We start from the raw sequence: 25,411 nt of genomic DNA on the forward strand, positions 1-25,411 counted from the left end.
GGAAAATGGAAAGTGAAATATCCTAATAATTTATAGTATAGCTTTTTGGAGCACTTTTTTAATGCATGCTAACTTTTTTAGATGCACGAACCAGGCCCGGCTTCTCGGCAAGAGCCATCATCAGTTATCCGGTAGCAAATAGATCTCCACACGTTAACAATCCCAAAACCTTGATTAGTAACCCCCACCGGCACACCATATTAATGCGATTTGTAACACAAGCTTTGAAGAAAGATATAAACGTGCTGAGAAGCTTTTGATCAGCAGGGCTCCACTACCTTTCTTTTTCTTTGATGTAAGAATATTCTGACTAAAGAGACGTGGTTCTAATTAAACCAGTTTAGTTTATGAAGAAGGGCATTCGAACTTTGGTGCAAGATAGCTGGCAAGTTGGTCTAACTTAAAACTGCACAATAAGAGTTGTCAACAATAATTTCATTTTTGGTTTTTTAGATTTTATGAAGCAGGTTTGCAGATTTTTCTATATAACCATCACACTGCTACTTGTTATCAAAATAAAAAACTCACATTATTTTTACACTAACAAGTGAATAATTTGAACCAACATACACGACGAACCAACCATAATAAAGCACTCACATTATAAACACGTATATTAATTTATCAACACTGATCCGTCTGTTCATAAACTATAAACAATGTCATTCGTTGATATTATACCGTCTGAATTTTTAATACACTACTTTGGACGTGTTATAGGATACAAGTTAAGCCTTTATTCTCCCACTTGTTTTGAGCTTTGGGATAACATTGTTAACAATAAGTTATTATCAAACCTAATTAAGCTAACAAGGTCTTTACCTTTTTTGTCGTAACGACTAGTACAAAGCACAAAGTACAGATCCCTCAACGGCTGAAACCATGCGCATGCCAAAGCGCCTCCAGTGGGCCTCCAACCCACTTGCCCCCACATACGCCAAAAGCTCCAGTGGACCAGCCTCAAATCCTCCAAAGCCCATAAAAGGTCGATCTGCTTAACAAAGGAACCACAAAACGACAAAAATTAAAAGCAAACAAAGGAGATGAGAAGAAGCTTCCTCCTTTTCTTTTTGAGATATGCTAGCTATCTATACAATTATTTTTATTTCTTACATATATTTCTTTAATTTATATTCATTGATCTTCCTCATTTTATCCGATCTAATGATTGAAAATTAAAAAAATATGTAAGAAGTAAAAAATAATTTGTATATATCACACCCCTTCTTTTTTCTTCCCTTTTTTGGATAAGGATCCTCTCCTGAGCAGATGGAGAGAAACCTAAGAACCCCTTTAAAAATTATAATAATTATAACCGTTGGATAAAAAATAAACGGTCCGATGGGCCTGGTTAGAGGATCCTCTCCATCTGCTCAGGAGAGGATCCTTATCCCGTTTTTTTACTTATTTTTCACGCTTGTCAGAGGCGCATGAACATTGGTGACGTGTGCTCGGTTATCAAGGCAAGGCATGGGATTTGGGCAAAATCCAATCAGGGAAGGATAGATGTGAGGATGGTGGGTCCCACGTCTGATTTGGACAAGTGGCACACACAAAGGCTGTGGATTTCTTTGCTTTCGGTCTCTTCTTACCTCCAATGTCAAATTTTGCGGCGACTGTCGGGTTTTCCCTCCTTTTGTCTGGTTCTTATATCACGCCATGCTTCCAAGGTGAAACTCTGCGAGCCGCATCCACATTTCTATCCTCCCTCTCCAGCTACAACTCAATTTTTAAATTAATCGTCTAACAGAAATTATTTGTCTCAAAAGAGTACGCATAATTTAAAAGTTACAAATTTTAACATATAATATTTCAGTTCGGCTCTGATTTAAGTTAAATTTAAAGATTCGTATTTGTTAAACTAAGTTAAATTTAAAGATTCGTATTTGTTAAACTGTCACGTGCAACATTCTTTCCAATATCATGCATGTACACTTGATTTGTTTACGTCTCTTCTCGTATTACGATGATCAAAAGAGTATAGTTGTTGGCTTCGTAAAAAAAATTATGGTATGAAGATTTTTTCTTTCTTTCTAAATTTTAAGTAGGACGATGATGTTGCATTATGAAAGCTTTTATTGGTAAAAAAAAGTCATCATAAACACGAAGATTCTTTCACCAAGGATGATGATCTTTTGTAATATTAATAATAGCTTTATAGAGAAAAGTGGTTAGTGAAATTATACTTTAATATCTTTTATCACGCATGAGTTTTTGTCATGTCTTGGTACAAAATCTTCCACTCGTGCTAAGCTTGTTTATTGATCAAGTTCATTGCACCAAATGACAACTGCAAAACATTATCATCACGAGCATTAGTCGGGCACTCTAATATTTGTTTAGGGCCAGTTGATAATTATTTCTCTTCAATTTGAAATGCCAAAACTGAAATCTTATTTGGTAACTACTCTTAGTTTAAAAAAAAATAAAAATAAAAACTGAAAATTATTTTCTTGAGTTTTCAAAATTTGGCCTGGAATTTTCAGTTTTTTGTTTTGAGTTTTCATTTTTTTTGAAAACCAAAAATGATTATCAAACAAAATTTAAGTTTTCAAAAAAGAGAAAACTGAAAACGAAATGTTTATTAAATGACCCATTTAAGTAATGCATTGTGCATATTATGGTTTAGCATTGTACTAGTATATTGATCAAATGAAGTGAAATTAGGTCCATCGAGCACAAAGTGGAGACTGAGTACCGCTATATTTTTCTATGTGCAAGTTCACATCTATTGTGGAGTTGAATGAATGAGATTATAAGAATACACAAGAAATTAGCATTAAGGAACGAATGACCTGTCACTTGAGCCAATCCAATTCTCAAAGTTTCATTAACTTGTAGCCGATCCGGCCCGTGTGTGCCCATGTTAAGCGTTATTTGGGCCACACAATACAGCAAAATACTGTGGGCCTGTTAAAGTCCAAAAGTCAAAAGCCAAAAAATGGTGAAAAAAAAAAACTGAAATGTTGACAGTGGGATTTGAACCCACGCCCTTTCGGACCAGAACCTTAATCTGGCGCCTTAGACCAACTCGGCCATATCAACATGTTGGTAGGTTGGTCTTGTTTTAACAATTAATTGGCTCTAACCAGTAAAGCCTTCATCATCTGCATCTGTGAGAGCCACACATCTGAAGATTGTGAACAGAGCAAATGGGATTTTTATGCATCAAGTAATCAAATAACTGAAATTTGCAAACCCGTTCCATTAATTTGCCCAAAAATGGGTTCCAGAATGCTGTGTCTGTCTGCAGCCATAGTCCCTCCTCCTGCGCCTGCTCCTGCTGTAAAGCTTACCACATCAAATAATATGTCCAAGATTTTTCGTTCCTCTTCTGCAGATAAAGCTTCGGCTCGGCTTCAATCTTTCAGGTGCAGAGCTGTCGGAGAAAGCTCTCAGCCGCAGACCTCGTTGGCTGAAACCGTATATCAGGGAGTTTACGGTCCTTGGTCCGTCGACTCTACCGACGTCAGAGAGGTAATCAGCCACTTGGAGTTGGAGCCCATTTTTAAGTGCTTCTGTAAAAAACACTCCAGCTTGTGAGTGCTTTTGTTTAAAGCAGTGCCTGCAATTAGTTCCCATTTCGGTCAAACCCAGAATTTTATTTCAACCCGTTTTTTTGTTTTGGGTGTTTATCATGGTAGTTCCACGATGAAATTGACGTTCCACCGTAAAATCAATTGGCAATACGGGAACTAGCTTAAGGTCATATAAGCACATAGTAAATCTTGTGATGTTGGGACAACTCTCAACACGGTCGGTCTAGTGGCCCAATACTAATCAACATCTAGATTATTTCTAGCATAATCTTGATGCGTCAATACAATACAAGTAGTATTGTAACCATTCAATATAAGTTGTATTTGATTCGGTCAAAGTTTCGGACTGTAGGATTTTCACATTCTTCAACATTTATTGGTGTGGCAGGTTATTTTGTACAGGTCGGGACTAGTGACTGCAGCTTCATCATTTGTAGTTGCAGCTTCTGCTGCATTTTTGCCTGATAGTTTCTTCTTAACTGACATTGTCAAACACAATCTCGATTTTGTCTACGCGATCGGAGCTGGTGGATTGGGGTTGTCCCTTTTTCTGATTCACATCTATGTGACTGAAATTAAGCGCACTCTGCAAGCATTTTGGGGGCTTGGTGTTGCCGGGTCTTTCGCAACATATGCATGCTTGGCTAGACCAGCTGGAGAGGGTTTGGTGCAATATGTTGTGGATAACCCGGTTGCTATCTGGTTTGTTGGTCCTCTCTTTGCTTCTCTCACAGGACTAGTCTTCAAGGAAGGTAAGATACGATAAATTATTTGCGCAGGACACTCGTCTTTTGTTAAAGGAGCGATTTTGTGTCGATAATGTATAACATTTTGTTAACGACTAATTGGCACTGTAATCCGTCCCTTGATAAATAACAAACGTCATGTCTAGAGAAGTGATATGCTTTGTATTGCCTTCTTGCTCGCTTGTATTCGAGTCTTGGCAAAGTAATATTAAAACTAAGTACTTGTTACAGGTCTCTGCTATGGAAAGTTGGAAGCTGGAATTCTCACATTCATCATACCTACCGTTCTTCTCGGGCACTTGGTATATCTTGTTCAAACCGATCCCTTTACCCTTTTCAAATTGATCCCTTGCATTGTCTCCTCCCCTGTACTTTGCAAACTGCTCCAGTCTGAATTTGACGGATTTCATGCAAGAAATAAACAGAAGTTGACGGATCTTTGTTGATTGGAACAATGTGCAAACTACAGAGGAACGAAAGTGGAACTTTGTGAAAACTGTAGGACTAAAACTGTGTGCTAGACGTTCTTAAACTTCCGTTAGTGAACTATTCGCAGCTTTTGTAACCTGTGTTGTCTAGGAACTAATGGAGTTCATGTTAAACACAGAGTGGACTGATGGACGATGGAGCAAAACTTTCTTTGCTCGGTTTGTGGATGGCCCTGTTTGTAATTTTTGCCGGAAGGAAGTTCACTCAACCGATCAAGGTAATTTTCCAGTTGACTTAATTGTATAAAAATGAAAAATTCCCCTGATTTCAGTTATCGTTCGAGCTTATGCTCATTGCATTTGGTAACAAACTGTTTTTCACCTTCAAGGATGACATTGGCGACAAGTCCGTCTTTACATTCAATTCTCTACCTGAAGACGAGAAGATGGCCTTGATTCAGAAGCTTGAGCAACAAAAGTTAAGTCAGGATGTCGATTAGAGAAATACGAGCCACAGTGGCAGTTTAGTTTAGTCTAGTCTATAGAAAGGAACTTCTTTCTCTTACGAGTTGGGTTTAGGTTTCTTTCTACTGCAGCTGCTTGCAGTTCGTTATTGTTTGTCTGAGAAGCCTTCTCCTTGAGATTATCCATGACACACTTTAGTTCTCGGTTAACCTGCTCCTCGTGAAACAGGTAGCGTTAGGATTTTATGCATTCACTTCGTTAAGGAGAACCAAAACAAATGTGCAGCGCAAAGTGCACCTCCGACAAGGGAAAGCTAGAAACATCTTCCGCTTCCTCTTGGCCTTCAAAGGGCTCTAAAATTATCAACATGTTTTTCTCAATGAAAACCGAATACTAAGGCAAAACATGTCTTGTTTAGAATTGTGAACAAAAACTTAAGTCTTGGGGTTTTTAAATAGGTGAAGTGGAAGACTCCCGGTTTCGAAAATAAACCGTGACCAAATCTGTGTGCAGGATTCGGTTTCCATTGGAATGCGGTTTTGAAAACTATTGTGGACCAAATGCCTTATCTATTTTCCTCTTCCTCCACACTTATTTGGCAAGTATATCTTGGTCGTTAACGGGATGCACTTAAACATTATCATATGCTTTCCTCATCATTATCTATATATTACCTCAAACTTGAAAGAAATGTGCCCCATTGTCACGCTCCGGATTTGTCCAAAACTAAATCGAGCATATGACACATCACGTTACTTTTAAGAGCAAAAAGTAACTACTTCCAAAAGCAAGTTATTTGGATGATTGCTTTTGAAGTTATTTGGAATTCTGTTGGCGGCACGTCCCGTATTTGGCCCAAACTAAATCGAGCATATGACACTTCACGTTACTTTTAAGAGTAAAAAGTAACTACTTTCAAACGCAAGTTATTTGGATGATTGCTTTTGAAGTTGTTTGGAATTTTGTTGGTTTTCAATGTGGAGTTCCCAGTTACCGAAATATTACTTACGTCTAATACACTATTCTATTAGTTTAAACCACAAAGTTCAGAAGTCCAAATGTAAGCCGAAATTACTTGAAGTTCGTAGCTTTTGACGATCATATGGCAATGTGGTTGAGGACAAAGAGCTGGGCAAGAAAGTTCAGCTCCAAGGCGCAATAACACGCTTTAGCTTCTGGTGACGCTAAGATCGTGGACAAGGAACTGACGCTCACCTGCTCAGGTTTAGTTTGTGACAAATCCGGGACGCGACACTATGCATGTGGAGGAACTTAAAGAATCGAATTGAGAAGTTAGAAAGTAATAGAAAATGAGGTGATTTGCAAGTAAAATTATGAGGATTATATCCGAAATATATTATAATTTATCAAACACTATCTATTGTCAAACTACAACAGGAGCAGTTTCTATAAAAAGCTCTAGCAATAACAAACCAGTCATAAAACATTCCATTTATATGTGTGAGAAAATGCAATAGACCATTTGACCATATTTTGTCAGGGTTACCAAGTTAATAGTTTAGTAATGTTACATATGGGCATTATTGTCACTAAAATACTAGATTTTGTTGTCAATTTCCGAATTTGAAGTGTAGACGGTGTAAATAGGACTTTTCACGAAACGACATCGTTTCTTGACCGTCCCTTAAAACCCTAACCAGAACAAGTGGTTTAGTTTCCACTACCAGAAGTGGCCAAAATTCGCATGCGTAAATTCTCCGCTTTCATCACCTCATCAGCTTCTTCTGGTCACTATTTCTGCTCCAATCGCTTCACTCCTCTCCTCCACTCGCCCCCGCCTCCCTCCTTCATCCGCCACTTCACGCCGCCGATGGCCGCCCCGGAAGACTCGCTCCGCAAGGCCCTCGCCGACAAGCTGTCGGAGGTCGAGAATCAGGGGAACCAAGTGCGGGCTCTTAAAGCCGGCAAAGCCAACAAGTCGGAAATCGACGCCGCCATTGAGGCACTGAACGCGCTCAAGCTGGAGAAGGCTTCGATCGAGAAGGACCTCCAGGCAACATTGAGCAGCAGCGAAGGGTCCGGTAACAGGGAGGCGTTTCGTCAGGCGGTGTCGAATACGCTTGAACGGCGTCTCTTCTACATCAAGTCTTTTAACATCTACGGTGGCGTTGCGGGGCTGTATGACTACGGCCCGCCCGGCTGCGCCGTCAAGTCCAACGTACTTGCTTTTTGGCGGCAGGTTCGACTAACTTCATTTCTCTACTTAAATTATTTCCTGCTGTATTTGTTAAATTCCTTGACGTGCATGAACTTAAATTATCAGTATATAATTTTAAGTATGAATGATTATTGTTAATTTCATAATCTGTTCATGGGATTCTGATGGATTTTTAATCTATGGGCAATTTACTTTCGCAAATTACGTATTAAGATTGGTAACGAGTTTTTGGGTTCTGAAGAACATTACGAATGAGGGGAAGGAATGGGTAATCATTCTTTTTTTTTTTTTTTTTAATAATTTGATTTGCAGCATTTTGTTCTTGAGGAGAACATGCTGGAAGTTGACTGTCCCTGTGTCACACCTGAGGTGGTTCTCAAGGCATCTGGGCATGTTGACAAATTCACTGATCTTATGGTGAAGGACGAGAAAACTGGGACTTGCTACCGAGCGGATCACTTGCTGAAAGATTTTTGTAACGATAAGCTTCAGAAGGATCTCAACATTACTGCAGAGAAGGCCAAGGAGCTTAAGCATATACTTGCGGTGCTAGATGACCTCTCGCCTGAAGATCTAGGTGCAAAGATTAAGGAGTTTGGTATTACTGCCCCTGATACGAAGAATCCTCTATCTGATCCTTATCCTTTCAACCTGATGTTTCAAACTTCAATTGGTCCATCTGGCTTGATTCCTGGGTGAGCATATAGACACAGAAACGACATTTTTTATGTTTCAATAATGTTAGAATCAGTAGATATGGATTGTGAGAGATTTTTCCCTTTAATTCTTCTTGTTTCATGTGTTACTTTGTTGTACTGCAGGTATTTGCGTCCAGAAACTGCACAAGGCATATTTGTGAATTTTAAGGATCTGTATTATTACAATGGCAACAAGCTACCATTTGCTGCAGCTCAAATTGGGCAGGCTTTTAGAAACGAGGTTATAATTCCTTGCCTCATGATTTTAGACTGAGATCATGCCTGATTTTGCCAGGCCTTCGGATAAATGATTACGTCTATAAATGGTTTTGGTACTGAGAATTTTGTGCAACACTTTTCACTCTTTATTTTTGCTATGTTAAAAGTCAATTCCTAAACAAGTTAATGTATGTTCAGATATCTCCTCGCCAAGGCCTTCTGAGAGTTCGGGAATTCACACTGGCTGAGATTGAGCATTTTGTAGATCCCGAAGACAAATCTCACCCAAAGTTCGCAGAGGTTGCAGAGTTAGAGTTTTTGATGTTCCCTAGGGAATTACAAATGTCAGGGGAATCTGCAAAGACAATCCGTTTGGGTGAAGCAGTTGCTAAGGTTGGGTTCCATCAGATATTTTTACCTTTTATTTATTTTTTTATATCGTAGTTTAACGTTGCTGCAATTCCACTTGATTTAGGGAATTGTCAACAATGAAACGTTGGGCTACTTCATTGGAAGAGTATATCTTTTCCTTACCGGTTTAGGTATTGACAATAAACGGTTAAGGTTCCGTCAGCACCTTGCAAATGAAATGGCTCACTATGCTGCTGATTGCTGGGATGCTGAGATTGAGTGTTCCTATGGCTGGATTGAGTGTGTTGGTATAGCTGATAGATCTGCATATGACTTGCGTGCTCATACGGTAAGGATTTATTAGATCTCTTTTAAGAAACTCTTAACTGCAGACTACTTTTCATTAATCAATATGCTGAGATAGTATGATTGTAAAAATATGTTGACTGAGTTTTGATTTCATTTGTAGTGTTTTGCTCCAGTTTTATTTAGTTCTGAATTTTAAAACTTTGGGTTTTATCTATGAAACTGTTATGCCGACATGAGAGAAGCCTTACAACATAATGTGATGCTAAGGCTTTACACTACTTAGATATGGAAAGCTATGTGTTCATGGAGTATTGTTTTTCCTTTTCTTTTTCTTTTATGACAGGAGAAAAGTGGTGAAGCTCTTGTGGCTCATGAAAAATATCCAGAACCAAGAGAAGTAGAGGTAATGTTTTATGCAGATCATGTACACCATTGTTGTTATTGGTAGACTTGATTTCCTGATTTCACCTGTAAGAAAAACAGTATCATTTTTTACTTGTTATGTAATTTCAGGTATTGGTTATAGCTCCAGTAAAGAAAGAGATCGGCCTTGCATTCAAAGGGAACCAAAAGAATGTAATTGAAGCTTTGGAGGTGAATACAGAATACTCTCTTCTGATTCTTCATCTCGTAATTCTGTTAAATATAGATTTTGTGTTAATGTATTAAGTTACTCATTTCAGGCCATGAAAGAACAAGAAGCTATGGCATTGAAGGCTGATTTAGAGTCTAAAGAGGAGGTGGAGTTTTACGTCTGCACGCTGGGGAAGAATGTAACCATTAAGAAGAGTATGGTAAAAATTTCAAAGGAGAAAAAGAAAGAACACCAGAGAGTATTCACGCCTTCTGTAATTGAACCATCTTTTGGTATTGGCCGAATTATATATTGCCTCTTTGAGCACACATACTACACGAGGCCTAGTAAAGCTGCTGATCAACAGTTGAATGTTTTTGGTTTCCCCCCACTTGTGGCACCCATTAAGTGCACAGTTTTTCCTCTGGTTCAGAACCATCAGTATGAGGATGTTGCTAAAGAAATTTCCAAGTCATTGACCGCTGCTGGAATCTCGCATAAAATTGACATTACAGGTATGGAACTACGACAATCATCTCTGTTTGTATTTTTTTTTTGGCATGTAGGGTTGCTGTCAATACATTAGAGGTCGCACTTGGTGCGATGGCAAGTGCCTTCGCCCATGAGTGGTAGGTCTCGGGTTCGAGACTTGGGAGCAGCCTCTCCATAAATGGGGGTAAGGTTAGCCGACATTCACCTCTCCCAGACCTTGTGTAAAGCGGGAGCCTTGTGCACTGGGTACGATCTTTTTTAGGGTTGCTGTATTGAATTGCTAAGTAAAATATTGAATATAAGTTGTAGCACATGTTTATCCATCCATACTTTCTCAATGGGATGTTCCCGGACATAATAGTTAGATAGTCGGTTTATGGTAGACTGGTAGTAGGGTTAAGTAGCAAGTCACTTATTCTGCACAGACATGTTCATATATGCGTATTTTTTGAAAACTCGTACGCCCTATATGCCAGAGTTGCATTATCGTATGGGAGAAAGGCAAGAGGAGCACCCAAGATTTGTATCTTCATTCCTCGTTGTAGTTGAAGCCTAACCTGTTATTGTTAAAAGTAGATTAGCAATCAGTTTCGAGTTTTTAACTGTTTTGAATTTTTATTTGATAAGGTACCTCGATTGGAAAAAGATATGCTCGAACTGATGAGCTGGGTGTACCTTTTGCAATCACGGTGGATTCAACATCATCGGTGACGCTCAGAGAGAGGGACAGCAAGGATCAAATCCGTGTTGATGTGAAAGAGGCGGCATCTGTCGTGAAAGATGTAGCCGAGGGAGTGAGGAGTTGGGCTGATGTGTGGGAGACATTCCCCCATCATTCTTCTGCATCTGCAGATGAGTAGGTTTCGGGTGGATTTAACGCTACGAGGATCTAAACATACAGTAGGATTTGTGGAGTTGGAAATGTTATTACTATACAAAGCCGACGAGGTTGTTGAAGCACAACCAAGAGATGCTTCTTAAAGTGTGTGGCAGCTTTCTGTTTCTGTTTCATGAAACCTGAATTTGACATGCTACAAGTTTTACATTTCTGTATTTTCCCGATCAACTGATAGATCTTACAACTTAGATCTACATTAGGGCAACTCGTGTCGGATTGAAGAATCGAGAGCCATCAGTGAATAATTTCGTGAAAACGCCAAAAACCTAAGCAATGAGAAATAATTTTTGCACGCGTGTTCTTGTAATTTTATAAAAATATTGACTGGTATTTTTGTTTTTTGATTTTTTTTTATTTTCCTCAGTACGAAAGAAACATAAACAAAAATAAAATTATTATTAGCATTTCAAAAATTTTATTTTACATTTTTTATATATATATTTTTCTAATTATAAAAAAAATTAAAGTGTAAAATTCCCAAGGAAAGGAAAATAAAAGTGCACGGGAAAAATCACTTTCTAAACAAATTGTCTTTGGGTTCGTTTGGATGTGTTTTTAAAATGATTGAAAATATTTTTGGGTTTCAAAGCCACTTAAAAGTGTTTTTTTTTAAGAAGCACATAACTGATGCTTCTTGCAAAAAGCATTTAAAGTGCATTTTCAGGATTTACTTGCATATTTACTAAAGATTAGTTCTAAAAATATTTTCATCAAAAATGCTTTTGGTCATTTTAAAACACATCCAAACAAGCTCTTTATATAATAATAATGTTTTATTACGCCGTCGTTTAAGGGACGACGACGTTTTGGCCCACATAATGCTCGACTTGGACTTTGGTTTAGGGTCAAATAAGGCCTTTTCTTGGCAAAACCCAAAAAGAAGGAAAAGAGCATTTGATTTGTTGGTGGCTTCGAGACTGGAGAAGCTGAAGCCATTGCTACCTAGCGATTACAGAAGAAGAGGAAAATGCTGAGAGTCGCGGGAAGAAGGCTGTCATCTTCTGCTGCGGCGTGGCGGTCGTCGTCGCAGACCGCCCCCGCCTTCGTCTCCCGAGGATCTCATCTGCTTTTCATTACCAACAACAGTGACGACGACTCTTCCTCCGATTTCGCTTCCAGATCCCCCGCTCCCTTTTTCCTCAATTCCAAAATTCCATCTCTCGTCAGAGGTCGGAGCCCCGCCTTCTTCCTCTTCAGATGCATTTAGGGTTTGATTCTGTTCAATCGGTTGTGTTAATGTTTGTTCTGTACAATCACGGCTCTAATTTTGTAGATTTGGAAATCGAAATTGGTTCATAAATGTTAGGTTATTTTCATTTTTCTAATTATTTGATATATTAATTCATTTCATTTTCAATCTAATAATCTGTTCTAATTTTGGTTTTCGATCCATTTGTTTTCAAAGTACGATCTTTGATTAAATCGAATTGGGTAACATTTCTAATTGGGTACGTGGGATTTTTATCCATTGGTTAGCCCATAGCATTTGTGCTCGCTCTGAATTGATGTTTTGCAATTTGATTTTGGTGCATTTCAAAACTTGATTGGGGATTGTATTGCTGAATACATTGGTGTGTTTCATTTAACAGAATATGCATTAATTGTTGTTTGAATCTCTTCTTTGTAATGCTGCGCTTTCTTTATTGAGAGATTGAAAGGAGTCTGCGTTCCCTTTGCTTGCTTATATGCGTTGTCTGATACCCAGTTATGGTTCTGGAAAATAACCTGTTGGAAACTTTTAGTTTTAGTGAATGCCATTTCTTTACGGATTATGGTGTGCACAAGTTCAGTTGATACCATTATGTCGAGACTTGAGCTTTGTCTAGACTGCATTGAATTGTTAGTGTCTGGATATGTGGATAGGTAGGTCGATATTTGGGATTGCTGCTGTAACCAGGGGTTGAATGATGAACCATGTGTCTTCTTTTCAGAGTCATTAACTTGCATTCAATCTCTGTACTATACAGATATTACGTATTCTTTGTACTCACTCTCTCTGGCTGGGGCTGGAAGGTCGTTTTGTTTTGTTATAATCTAGCTATAGTAGTTTTTTGCTAAATGCCTTTAGTCAGTAATTTGATTGGAAAGTGCCTTGCTGTATGCTGATGCGCATTTATCCTTAGGTGTAGATTGGGAAATGTGATGTTTCTGAATGAGATTCAATAGTGTATGGAACTTGTTTGCTGAATGGTTGGTTCTTCATTTCAGGATTTTCCTCTGAAGCCCTCGCTCCCGGAAATGATATTGGTATTTTCTCAGACGTCCCAGCTACTGTGGCAGCTGTGAAGAATCCTTCTTCAAAAATTGTGTACGATGAGTACAACCATGAAAGGTATCCACCCGGTGACCCCAGCAAGCGTGCATTTGCTTATTTCATCTTGACAGGAGGCAGATTCGTGTATGCCTCCTTGATCCGGCTTCTCATCCTCAAGTTTGTACTGAGCATGTCTGCCAGTAAAGATGTTCTTGCCCTTGCTTCCCTTGAGGTTGACCTGTCCAGCATTGAGCCTGGTACTACTGTTACTGTGAAGTGGAGAGGGAAGCCTGTTTTCATTAGGCGTAGAACTGAAGATGACATCAAGTTGGCTAACAGTGTAGATGTTCAGTCCCTTCGTGATCCCCAACAGGATGCAGAGAGGGTTACAAATCCAGAATGGCTTATTGTTGTCGGAGTCTGCACTCACTTAGGGTGCATCCCCTTGCCGAATGCTGGTGATTTTGGTGGTTGGTTCTGCCCATGCCATGGTTCGCACTACGACATTTCTGGCAGGATCCGCAAGGGGCCAGCACCATTCAATCTAGAGGTACCCACTTACAGTTTTTTGGCCGAGAACAAGCTACTCATCGGATGAGAATTGCCCTGGCAGTCTTTTTTTTTTTATTCCTTTCTGGTGCATCATTTTGCATGAGGTTTCATAATTCATAGCTTCCTCTACATCAGGGAAATTGATGTTTGAAAACTTAATACGTTCTTTTAGTCATGATTTACACATTTGGATTTTGTATCACTGCCGGTTCTTGATGGAGTTCCGATGTCTGAATAATACAGTTAAATTTTGTTCACCATGTGTAGTTTTCATGGTACTTGGGTTGATTCAATCGAATAATTGAAGCTTGAGCACGCTTGCTTTCTGATGGTTGACTAGGATTGCACAATGAAATTGTATCGTAGACAGATCCATACTTACCATCGTTGTAAGTTAGTCAGACACATGCAAAAGTAACTCATCAAACTCACAACGCAATTGGCCGATAAATAAATGGGAATGAATGCCGACTTTGATAGTTATTGTAATCTCTAATTTTGGCTTACAAGTAGTATAAAATAAAAGGGCAACGGCAACTTCTCATGAACAATTTTGCAGAGTCTTCGCTTCGGTTCAGATAGGAACTAATACGAGTTTACGTCCATATGTTTCGAAGAGCTGCTTTTGAGTAATCAAAATATCACTCAGCCGGTCCTCTAGTTAAAGAAAGGAAGCTAGCAGTTCTGGATGGGAACTAATGGCAGTCTGCCTCCATATGCATCTGGGAGCTGGCTCTCGTCGATATCTTTCAGCAGGGTTGAGTTCAGTTTTTTGTTTTCAACAAAAAGGATCTGCAATGTTTACCATGATTTGGTTATAAACTAATGTTGAACAAACAAAAAGGATCTGCAATGTTTACCATGTTTTAACTACATTAACAATGTTAGCATCATCTTAGTCTAGTGGTACTTCTCTTCCCAACGTTGGAAGAGGTCTTCATTTCGTATCCCGACTCCCCCATTGACCGCAAGTTAAAGAAAGATGATGGCAGGGGCTGCAAAGTAGTTTACCTTCTTTTTGGTTTTGTTGTCAATAAATGGGTAAACCATCTTCCAAGCAGTCATGAATACATAGGGCACATGGACAAGAAATAACTTGCCAAGCCTCTCCGGGTAGCAGTCCTGCCCAAGACAACAAAGTGCAGACGCAAAGGCTAAATCACACAACTGAACAGAACGGACACGCATGCTCTGATTGCATTCGTTCACCTAATTGATAAACAAAAACTATTTAAAATCTCGTTTGATGCAACGGATCGAGGAATTTGAACCTGTAAGATCGTCAGCGCTGCTATGTATCCACGAACATCGCTATTGGTATAGCCCCATCCTTCAAGATCTGCAATGGATACAAACTTTTCCTTTCCTGCTGGCATTCTGAAAAGATAAATATAACATATTACGTATGAGTCTATGACATTGCAGATTTGCAGTTCACATCTCAACTCTTACGACGTTAACTTCACAATACAATCGTTCTGCGCTCATTCAAAGATATCGATAATCCATCAAAACCATCATACTAAAATGATTGAACCACCAAAAATCCCTTGTCATAACATAGTGTGAGTTACCTGGAACATATTTTATCAAGAGTGTATACTACAAAACCTGCAAAAGGAAATGTCGAAAACTTGAACTGAATCCATACCTCAGAATCTCATATCAAATCCAAAACATATGCAGGTCTCATAACTTATCAGAGTCCCCAAAAAAGTAGTACGTACGTTTGAGCTCTTCAGGTGTGGTCTGCTTATGCCGCCCACCATACACAACGATAATGGGGCGTCCAGTCTTGTCCACGCCTTGCATGAACAGCTTGTTCTGAGCAAGTTGGCTTGGAATCTCTGACTCCGAGATGGAGCCATTCGGCACAAATGACTTCTTCCAACTCAGATACTTGAGGAACATGTTAGTAGCCTTCTCAATATCCAGATCACGCGCCCGAAGAAATCTCCGGATCATGAAATCATCCACATCCTGCATGCCAGCACACAAGCATTATGCAAATGTGAGAAGAATATGAACAATGTGGGCGATCTAAATACACAGAAACCAAAAGCTTCAAATTAAACACTAATTTGAGAAGGGACTCGCATAAAGTAAAAAGTTGAACTTTCATTGAGTAACCAACACTAGAGGTACTTGTTAGAATTAGTGAATGACCAAATTTAGAATCATTACAAATAGCTTGACATGAGTTCGGTCAGTTAGTCAGACTAATATGCCTACTCTTACAGCCAAATTTTAATCTTCGTCCTCGTAATTAGAGTATATTAAAATATCTCATAAAAAATTAAAAATAAAAATCATGAAAAAAAAGTTTCACTAAAAGAATTATAAACAAAAAAGAAAGGAGAAAAAAGCAAAAAAAGGCAAGGAAGAGAGAGTGGAAGGAGCGATCCAATTCCAAATCCAAATCCCAACCTTGGAGGAGGGATCTTCTCTTTCCACAAGTGCTCTCATGATTCCCACTTTGTTTCTCTCTATCTCATCGCTCTCAAAGTTTGCTTCTCCTTCCACTTCCTCATATGCCTCTGCCATGCCTTTCCCATTCCCGCTCGATGATTCCATTCTCTCTCTCTCTCTCTCTCTCTCTCTCTCCCTCCTTTCAGCTAAATTATCTATCCAGTTAAGTCCAATCACCTCCTCTCTTGTTCTTCCCACGCCCTACCACAAACGCAGCTTTCCAAATTCTAAATAAATATCTAGAGAGAGAGAGAGAGAGAGAGAGAGAGTGAGAGAGAGTAAGCGAGAGAAAGTGTGTGAGAGGGAGAGAGATGGAAGAGGACTTGCATCCAGGCAGTTGAGAAATGTCAATAGATGGCCGAGCAGCTTGTCTGCATGCCGACTTTCAAATTTGACCGACTCGTGAGCTTCCGTCGAATTCAATTTTTTATTTTTTATTTTTTTGGAGTCGAGCGAAAATGTTGGATTAGTTATGAACGGAGTTTGAACACCTTTCTGCCATGGTAGTAAATGGTCACTTGCTAGTGTTACAACACCTTTCAACAATTTTTTTTTTTTTTTTGAGTTTTTATCTTAAATGGTTCCCAAGATTGATCAAACTCATCATTTTGGTCTCTTACTTTCATTAACCAATGTTGTCTCTGACAGTCACTACACCATATCAATTTGGTCTTTCCATCAACTATTCTATTAGTTTGTATGTGGGACCCACAAATCCAATGGAATTGTGACACGTGGATTGCACAAAATAAGAGTTTTTATCGCAAATGATTCCTGAATTGATCTAACTCCTCATTTTGGTCCTTGAGTTTCAAAAATTGATAAATTTAGTCCCTGACTTTTAATACCGCACATCAATTTAATCATTCCGTTAAAGTTTCATCAATATTTTTTGTCCCACTAATCCAATCATATAGCGCCACATGGATTAACTATAAAAAAAAGTACTTGGCCTCCTAAACTCACTCATCATTCTCTCTAGTCGGTTATAGTCCTATCAAATTTGAATTGAATTTGGATTCGATTTTATCGAATTTAGATTGAATTTTTTCCAATTGGGGTTGTGGGATGTTAGAAAAATGTCAACGCAAAATACTAGTCTGTTGGTTCACTCTTAAAAGAAAATAGTTTCTTCTAGTTAATCCACGTGAAGTCATATGATTGAATTGGTGGGACCACATAAACACACGAACGAAAAATAGTGATGAAATTTTAATGGAAGGACTACATTGATGTACGGTAGTGAAAATCAGGGACCAAATTTATTGATTTTTGAAACTCAATGATCAAAACGAAGAATTGGATCAATATCAGGGACCATTTGCAATAAATACCCTTATTTTGTGTAATCCACATGTCACCATTTCATTGGATTTGTGGGTCTCACATACAAACTAACTGAATAGTTGACGGAATCTTAACAGAAGTACCAAATTAACGTGGGGTAGTGAATGTTAGAGACGACATTGATTGATATTGAAAGTGAATGACCAAAATGATGAATTTGATCAATCTCATGGACCATTTGTGATATAAACACTTTTTATTTTGAACAATTGATATTATCCACACTAGGGGAGGGGTGGGCTTAGCCTCACAATGGACTAGTAATAATATAGTTCAAATTCCCCTTTAGCAAAATTTGAACCTAAGACCTCTCACTTACAAATGAAGAGGAATACCACTAAATCGTAGTACTAAGTGGCTAACACCTTTCAACTTTTAAAATGTTTTGCAACTCTCCATTGTTTCTTGTTTTGTGTCTGTTGACCAACATCCGTTACGGTTTGCCCGTTATTTTATCTTTAATATTAGAAAACCAGAAGAATATTATTATGATTGGGCTTTATTTCCGAGTTAGGCCAACTAACATAACTGTATGACTTCTCATTGTCATGATAAGGGCCTGGTTGGTCCGTTCATTTCATTTGGTTAACAAACTTTAATTGAAAATTTTGGCCTTTTCAACACTACCTTTCAGGAAAAGCTGTTTCTGTGCCAATTTCTTTTTAAAGCAACTCATACTATTTCCATTCTTGTGAGAGACTTTTTCAATTGGCGAGTGTTGTTTTATATATGTTATACAAGTGCAAAAAATAAGATATATTGTTTCGTGTTCTTTTACTTATTGTGTTCTTTTATTTATTGTATAGCACATAGAGTATTGGCTTGAATACTGCACTTTGAAAAAACTATCCCTTATAGATTGGAACATGATTTTCTCTCAACAATACCATACAAGACTTTTAATTTGAGTCAATGAAATTAATCTGACGTGCAAAGTTTAAAGCCATTAAATTTTGTTGGACGGTTCAGATTATAAGTCTGGTATAGTCTTGTTGGTAAGAAATTTGACAGAGGATTACACATCCCTTTGCTAAGTTGGTCAAAGAATTTACCATATGTTAACATGACACAAAATGCGTAAATAATTTGTAATTAATGTTTGCCTTGGTTTTCCATTGCAAGGAAAATGATAACATTTACAGAATGACCTTCGGTTGCATTAGTTGTACTACTAATCAAACTATTAATGTGAGATTTAAGGAGTGAAAGATGAAAATATCTGTCTTACGTAGTGTTATTCCGAAAACATTGTGAAAACAACGTGTTTAAATTAAAGAAAACTAATGAAAAATGTTTGAAAACTTTGAGTTTTAATCAAAATGACAAAAAAATGTTGTAAGTGAATAGTATCACGAGTGACTTTTTAGAGTACAAATATCATTTTCGTTAAAAGTAAACAGTACCAAGAGTGTTTCGTTAAAACACTCAAATTAATTAAGCAGCTAAAGTTGCTGGTCCATGACACTAGAATGTCTTTGATATTGCCAAACAAACAAACGTGAAAACGCAACTGCTTCTAGCCCTAGCCCATCTGGTAACCCTAGATCTCTCAGCATTTCACAACAACTAATGATCAGTTACCGAAGATTAGGGTTTGTTTTTTTTTTTTTTTTTTTTTTTCCTTTCTTTCTTTCCAGTAGCCCTACTGGCAGACAAGTGAGGCCCTTCAGTCATTGATAGAACATAACATCAACTTCTGGCTCAGAGATGGAAAATCATGAGTGGGAGCATTTCTCAGTTCAACTCTTCGAGGCATGCATGGAAACTCCGCAACTACTTAGAGCTCGGCAATCAATAATCTTTAAGTTTTTTCAATGCTGGAACGGTCGAAGCCAAAGCCGCCCTCATTGTTAACATGGTTATAGCCATAAAACTCAGCTCCCACACAATTAAGCTTAGGCATATATATCCTGAAACACAACATGTCTGAGATGATCGTAAATGGCCAAGCACTGGAACTTCCTCAGGTTCCCATAATGCTAATTTAGCACCATTATAGCCAGATATACATACATACATACATACGTACATATTTGATTTCTTTGTCTATCACATATTCCAACGACCTAATAATTAGTTGACATTTCAATTGGTTTAAGCCACACAGCTCGTGAATTCTATGACTCCTCCGCCTATCCAGATTAAAGGAAGGTAATTTTCCCACACATGAGTCAATCGTCTCATCCCAAATGGAACTTCCATATACTCATCAAAATAAACATGACTCAAGCTGATCAAATTATATAATTCGTTTTCGAAACGTTTTAATTAAGGTTGCGTGTATCACACATTCTTCAAGTCTGTAGGTTTGCCAACAGACCTGGGGAGTGCTTTGATCTTTGTTTCTGAAACGTCTAGATAGTAGATACCTCTGTTGGAAAATTAGTTTTAATATTATTGTTTTTTTTATTGGGTTTTCTTGTGGGTCAAAGATTAAGATTTTTTGTCAGTTAAGTTTATGATTTCTTACCCTTTAGAGATTAAGTTTGCTTTAGTTTTCTTTATAATAGGATGTTTTGCAACTCATAGAATAACAGGTTAATTAGTCAAGTTGTATTTTCTTCAAATTTTGTAACCTTTTTGACAATTTTGTAGTATTTCTTCGTTTTAAATTAATAGAATTTTATTTACTCGAGTGTTTCAACTCGCCATTTGAGCTTGGTAATTCCTAGCCTTGTACAAATTCAACACCCGTAAAGCCTTAAAGCTCGATACAAGAAGGTAAGCCCTTCACCGTTTGTAAATAGCGAGCGTACTTTCCCAACATTTCTTTCTGATGAAATTCCATGTGGATTGTAGGTGTTTGTGCCTTGTGTTGAAAGGAAAGGTTATCTCCTATATCGGATTGTGACACTAGTTCTGCACATAAGATCGTGCATATCTTGCATTTGGTAATAATGCTATATCCATATCCTTTGTAACATCTTAAAAAAAAAAAAAAAAAAAAGAGTTTCCAAATAGAACATTCATTACCCATATCCTCCAATTCTAAAGTATTTGAAAATTGGAGCAATCCTTCAGCCATCCAGAGTTGGATCGAGCTATCCTTTTCAATCTCAAAATCTTTAAAGAATATTGAGCAATATGCAAAACATATATTGTTTCAAGGATGGTGATTTCAAATTATCAAAAGTTAACTTAAAACAGCCATGATTTTGTCATCTCCTTCTCGTAATTCTCATATTCTACTTTTTTGAACTGAGAATTCATCTGTAGTATTTCTTAAACGCATCATGCTTCCCAAAACCTATTAGACATTAAAAAAAATTCATTTTAAATAATTACTAACGTGGAATTATTAATAAAAGCCAGAATCCACTGTTGATGCAGAACATATAGAAATAGAACTTAAGAACGTAAAATCAACAACAAAGTTCAAATATTGTAGATTTGAGCTCTTATTTCCAAGTAGAATTTTTTAAGACAAATTTTGTGGGTATAAAATATCTTTTATGTGGAGTTAGTGTTATTTCTTTCATGCTATTCAATTATCATTTGGATGAAGTCCCTTTTTTTTTTTTTTTTATAACGATATATTTTACATTATAAAGTTTAGTTTTATAATCTTAAAGTTACGGTTTGATTTCCTTCATAATATTATTGTCACGCCTCGAGCAATCAGCTAAGTAAAATTCGTGTAAAGGGAGAGCACGGAGACTTGCAATCTATAGTGGGTTATAATCGTATTTTTCTGCGTTTTTGGTTGACAAAGAATCTTCTCTTAATAAATACATGTTTTTTTTTTTTGGTTAAATAAATAGATAGTATTAGACAATATAAAATAGCAGAGCTTTGGCGCGTTATTGCTTGTGAAATGGACTTGCCATCAAATCGGCAAAAAAAATACAGCTTTCACTAACCACATGGATTTGAACATCTTGTTTGCTGCAAATTCAGAAAATGTATGTCAATATCTTCACTGTTTCTTCAAGCAATTCCTCCCTGCATTTCCCTATCAATGCTTACCCGCCATTTCTTATTCAATTAACCTAGACTCTAAGAAAGCTCCCCAACTACTACCACACGACTTCCCACCCATCATGTGCTCTTCATATACACTGCATTGCAGCATCTTCGACACGAAAACCCATTTCGATTTCCGGTCGAATTGGGGGTTAAAGGTTCAGTCTTGACTTTGAGCTTTCAGTTGGGTAAAAAAAGGAGAACTCAAATGTGGGTTTTTGCCGTTCTTGTTGTTTGTGGTTTGGCTTGTGGAATCGGAGCTGATCAGAATGTACGAACGGAGCGGATTTCGGGTATGTTTTTCTCGTTGTTTACTTCGAATTAGCTGCAAAGCTGCTCTCTTTTTGCTACATTTGCACGTAGAAGGTGTCATTGGTTGTTCTAGGCTCTCATGGCTTGACGAAATGCCTTTTCGTTTTTTTCTACTTGGTGCGATGGCAAGTGCCTTCGCCCATGAGCGGTAGGTCTCGGGTTCGAGACTTGGGAGCAGCCTCTCCATAAAATGGGGGTAAGGCTAGCCGACATTCACCTCTCCCAGACCCTGCGTAAAGCGGGAGCCTTGTGCACTGGGTACGACCGACCTTAGTCACAGTTCATAATAAGTGTAGAAACTGAGTGATTCTGCAGTTTTGCTTTGTCTGATAGGCCAAGTCCGTTCAGTAATTTTGCCATTTCTCTTAATGGATTTACTTATTCGACTAAATTGTACTTTAAATTAATCTAAACTGCGGGATGGGAAATTCAAAGACGGTGCATAGGGGATAAAAATGTGCTAGGAAATGTGGGTAGGCCCAAGTTGATTAGGAGTTGCAATTGAATTTTATACAGGTTTCATACTGTAACTTGTATAAAGACTAATAATGTGATTGTTATTACATCAAAGATTAACAATTTATGCATGGAAATTGGAAAAGAGCAGAACCCAGTTAGGTTCTTGGAAAGATGAGCTGTAAGAAAAAGGATTCTTGAGAATGGCTTTAAATTTATGTTCCATAAGTATATTTTATTCTGTTTCTGTTTGATACCTTTTTCTGTTATTGTTTCCGATTGACTTAATGGAAGAATGATGCAGGAAGCGCTGGTGATGTCTTGGAGGATAATCCAGTTGGAAGGTTGAAGGTTTATGTGTATGAGCTGCCTAGCAAATACAACAAGAAAATCCTTCAGAAAGACCCGAGATGTCTCAACCATATGTTCGCTGCTGAGATCTACATGCATCGGTTCCTCTTATCCAGCCCGGTTAGAACCCTTAATCCGGAGGAAGCAGATTGGTTTTATACTCCTATCTACCCTACTTGTGACCTTACCCCCACTGGCTTGCCATTGCCCTTCAAGTCACCGCGGATGATGAGAAGTGCAATACAGCTCATTTCTACAAACTGGCCTTATTGGAATCGAACAGAAGGAGCTAATCACTTCTTTGTAGTTCCCCATGACTTTGGAGCCTGCTTTCATTACCAGGTAAGACCCTTCAAATTCGTATCTAACCATGATTTCTTGCGGGTAAACCATTGAAGAAAGTAATTTGTGTTGGAACATGATAAGTTTAAGTTTGTATGAATTTGTAGTTCGGTCAACAGAACCTCAATAAAAGATTCATCCATTGCATTCAGATCATTATTTGCAGAAGTAACAGAATGCTACTTGTACGAGCCGTCACTAATATGTGGTCTAAATATGTTGGCATTCTATAGGAAGAGAAAGCCATTGAACGGGGGATTCTTCCATTACTCCAGCGTGCCACCTTGGTTCAGACGTTTGGACAACGGAACCACGTATGCTTGAAGGACGGTTCAATCACAATTCCTCCATATGCTCCACCACAGAAGATGCAGGCACACCTGATTCCCAAACAAACTCCCCGGTCCATCTTTGTCTACTTCCGCGGTCTATTTTATGACATTAATAATGACCCTGAAGGTGGTTACTATGCAAGGTATGTCTGGAAAGTGTTTTATCCATTTGAAATTATGAAACATGTTTTCATGTCAAGTTAGACTTGAGACTTACGTCCGTCTTATTAACCCTTTTAATTGATTAACAGAGGTGCAAGGGCAGCTGTTTGGGAAAATTTCAAGAACAATCCACTCTTTGACATCTCCACGGACCATCCAACTACATATTACGAAGACATGCAACGATCTATATTCTGTTTATGTCCTCTTGGTTGGGCCCCTTGGAGTCCAAGGCTAGTTGAAGCAGTGGTATTTGGCTGCATCCCTGTTATTATAGCCGACGACATTGTTCTACCCTTTGCTGATGCTATCCCATGGGAAGAAATCGGCGTTTTTGTAGCTGAGGAAGATGTCCCTGACCTGGACACAATCCTCACTTCTATTCCACCGGAAGTAGTCCTAAGGAAACAAAGATTGCTCGCGAATCCTTCGATGAAATGGGCAATGATGTTCCCACAACCTGAGCAACCAGGGGATGCATTCCATCAGATACTAAACGGGCTGGCACGCAAACTGCCCCATGATCAAAGTGTTTACATGAAGGCTGATGAAAAGGTTTTGAACTGGACAGCAGGTCCAGTGGGAGACCTGAAACCTTGGTAATGGAAGTGCTACCATTCTTCTTCTCCCTTCCGGAATGCAGTTGAATTTTGTACTGGTATTGGCATTGAGCAGATCCTTTCGCAACGCGAATATAGTTGAGTTGCTGATGCATCGGATTGCTTTGTGCCTTTTGTCCTGTGTTTTGTCCAGTTCCACTGTAACAGATTGAGAATGTGCTGCTAAAAAATGTAAACTAGTTTCTTGTTAAATGAATTTTGTATAGGTGCTGTGCTGCTGGCATTAAGCAGATTCTCTATGGATATGCTTTTGTGCTGCTCTACTCAAAATCTACAACTTTAGTTGACAAATCGGTCCTTCTGTTGATTCATCACACGAAAACTTATTTTTAATAATCTTCTTATTCGAGTGTCAGCAGAGATCAAGAGGTTACTTACGCGTAAAAATGCTGAAACGAGCCACTTAGTATTATAGTCCAGTGATATTCCTCTTCACTGTAAGTGAGATGTATTAGATTTGATTCTTGCCAAAGGTGAATTTGAATCACATTATTGCTAATCTATTGTGAGTCTAAGTCCACTCCCTCCCTCTTATGATAAACAATCTAGTTTAATCCACGTTTTTTTTGTAAAAAAATGCAAATTTTTTATTTTCTCGAAATATTTTCCGTGAGTGTTAAGGAAATCTTTATAATGTATTTGGATGCGAATTTACAGTTTACTGAGCAACAAGTGTATATTTAGTAGAATATTTAAGCCCATAAGTAATAAATAAGTGAAAATATAGAGATGTTAAAAGGCATACTTAGTGTATATTTTTGTTAATTTTTCTTTTATTTCTCTTACCACTACCACAAACTATCTTATTCATGTTCTTCAAAATATATTTTTCCGTGCAAAGAGCCCAAACTCGTTTTCTAAGCACCCAAGAGTTTGCCTCATTCTACATGTCATGTGTTCGCATCGTTTTGCATGCCAGAAGTCCATCTTTTTTGCGTCTACTACGAGAGCCTGCGTCGTTTTGATGTGTACAGAGTCAGCCTCGTTTTCCGTGCCAACCTCGATTTGTGCATTATATCCCGCCTCGTTTTCGGTGCACAAAGCATGCCTCGTTTTACGTTGCAAAAACTGACACCTTTTTTGTAAGCCAAGCTCGTCTTGTTTTACGTGCCATGGTTCTCCTCGTTTTGAGTGAGTTGAGTCTGGCCTGTTTTGCGTGCGCCGAGCTCGCTAAACACCTATGTTTGTGGACAAAAATACAAATTTGTTATTTTCGTAAAATATTTTTCATGAGCATTAACTTAAACTTTTTTAAGAAATTTGGAAACAGTTTTACGGTTTATTGAGCAACAAATGTATATTTAGTAGAATATTTAAGCTGAAAACTAAAAAAATAAGTGAAAAATATAGTAG

At 38.1% G+C, this 25,411-nt stretch overlaps 5 protein-coding genes and 1 non-coding gene across 7 annotated transcripts; 4 read left to right on the forward strand and 2 right to left on the reverse strand.

Moving 5' to 3' along the window:
* Positions 1-2,964: 2,964 nt before the first annotated feature.
* Positions 2,965-3,045, reverse strand: TRNAL-AAG (transfer RNA leucine (anticodon AAG)). The gene has a single exon. It is a non-coding gene; the product is annotated as a tRNA-Leu (tRNA).
* On the forward strand, positions 3,023-5,387 carry LOC103452492 (uncharacterized). 2 transcript variants are annotated; one of them, XM_008391988.4, is made up of 5 exons: positions 3,023-3,477; positions 3,928-4,291; positions 4,517-4,587; positions 4,893-4,991; positions 5,103-5,387. In XM_008391988.4, exons 1-5 carry the CDS (start codon positions 3,223-3,225, stop codon positions 5,211-5,213), a joined length of 900 nt encoding a protein of 299 aa, XP_008390210.1. In that variant the 5' UTR covers positions 3,023-3,222; the 3' UTR covers positions 5,214-5,387. The 2 variants fall into 2 exon arrangements, 1 of the variants encoding a protein (XP_008390210.1); XR_011574896.1 differs by having other exon boundaries at positions 3,104-3,477; positions 4,517-4,783; positions 5,103-5,218.
* A 1,432-nt stretch (positions 5,388-6,819) lies between these two features.
* On the forward strand, positions 6,820-11,190 carry LOC103414514 (glycine--tRNA ligase, mitochondrial 1-like). The gene is made up of 9 exons (XM_029091433.2): positions 6,820-7,378; positions 7,670-8,052; positions 8,179-8,296; positions 8,473-8,667; positions 8,750-8,974; positions 9,278-9,337; positions 9,448-9,528; positions 9,618-10,023; positions 10,628-11,190. Exons 1-9 carry the CDS (start codon positions 6,884-6,886, stop codon positions 10,858-10,860), a joined length of 2,196 nt encoding a protein of 731 aa, XP_028947266.2. The 5' UTR covers positions 6,820-6,883; the 3' UTR covers positions 10,861-11,190.
* Positions 11,191-11,750: 560 nt separating this feature from the next.
* On the forward strand, positions 11,751-13,961 carry LOC103452493 (cytochrome b-c1 complex subunit Rieske-4, mitochondrial-like). Its single transcript, XM_070810956.1, has 2 exons — positions 11,751-12,067; positions 13,107-13,961. Exons 1-2 carry the CDS (start codon positions 11,866-11,868, stop codon positions 13,748-13,750), a joined length of 846 nt encoding a protein of 281 aa, XP_070667057.1. The 5' UTR covers positions 11,751-11,865; the 3' UTR covers positions 13,751-13,961.
* A 194-nt stretch (positions 13,962-14,155) lies between these two features.
* Positions 14,156-16,442, reverse strand: LOC103452495 (sec14 cytosolic factor-like). Its single transcript, XM_029091384.2, has 6 exons — positions 16,132-16,442; positions 15,432-15,684; positions 15,279-15,315; positions 14,976-15,081; positions 14,716-14,826; positions 14,156-14,496 (listed from the first exon to the last, which is right to left on the reverse strand). The coding sequence occupies exons 1-6, from the start codon at positions 16,276-16,278 to the stop codon at positions 14,380-14,382; spliced, it is 771 nt and encodes a 256-aa protein (XP_028947217.1). The 5' UTR covers positions 16,279-16,442; the 3' UTR covers positions 14,156-14,379.
* A 5,035-nt stretch (positions 16,443-21,477) lies between these two features.
* On the forward strand, positions 21,478-24,349 carry LOC103452496 (probable beta-1,4-xylosyltransferase IRX10). The gene is made up of 4 exons (XM_029091855.2): positions 21,478-21,776; positions 22,556-22,944; positions 23,178-23,419; positions 23,528-24,349. Exons 1-4 carry the CDS (start codon positions 21,692-21,694, stop codon positions 24,039-24,041), a joined length of 1,230 nt encoding a protein of 409 aa, XP_028947688.2. The 5' UTR covers positions 21,478-21,691; the 3' UTR covers positions 24,042-24,349.
* The last annotated feature ends 1,062 nt before the right edge of the window (positions 24,350-25,411 follow it).

This window comes from Malus domestica, chromosome 13 (assembly GCF_042453785.1).
Source record: "Malus domestica chromosome 13, GDT2T_hap1".
Classification (NCBI taxonomy): domain Eukaryota; kingdom Viridiplantae; phylum Streptophyta; class Magnoliopsida; order Rosales; family Rosaceae; genus Malus; species Malus domestica.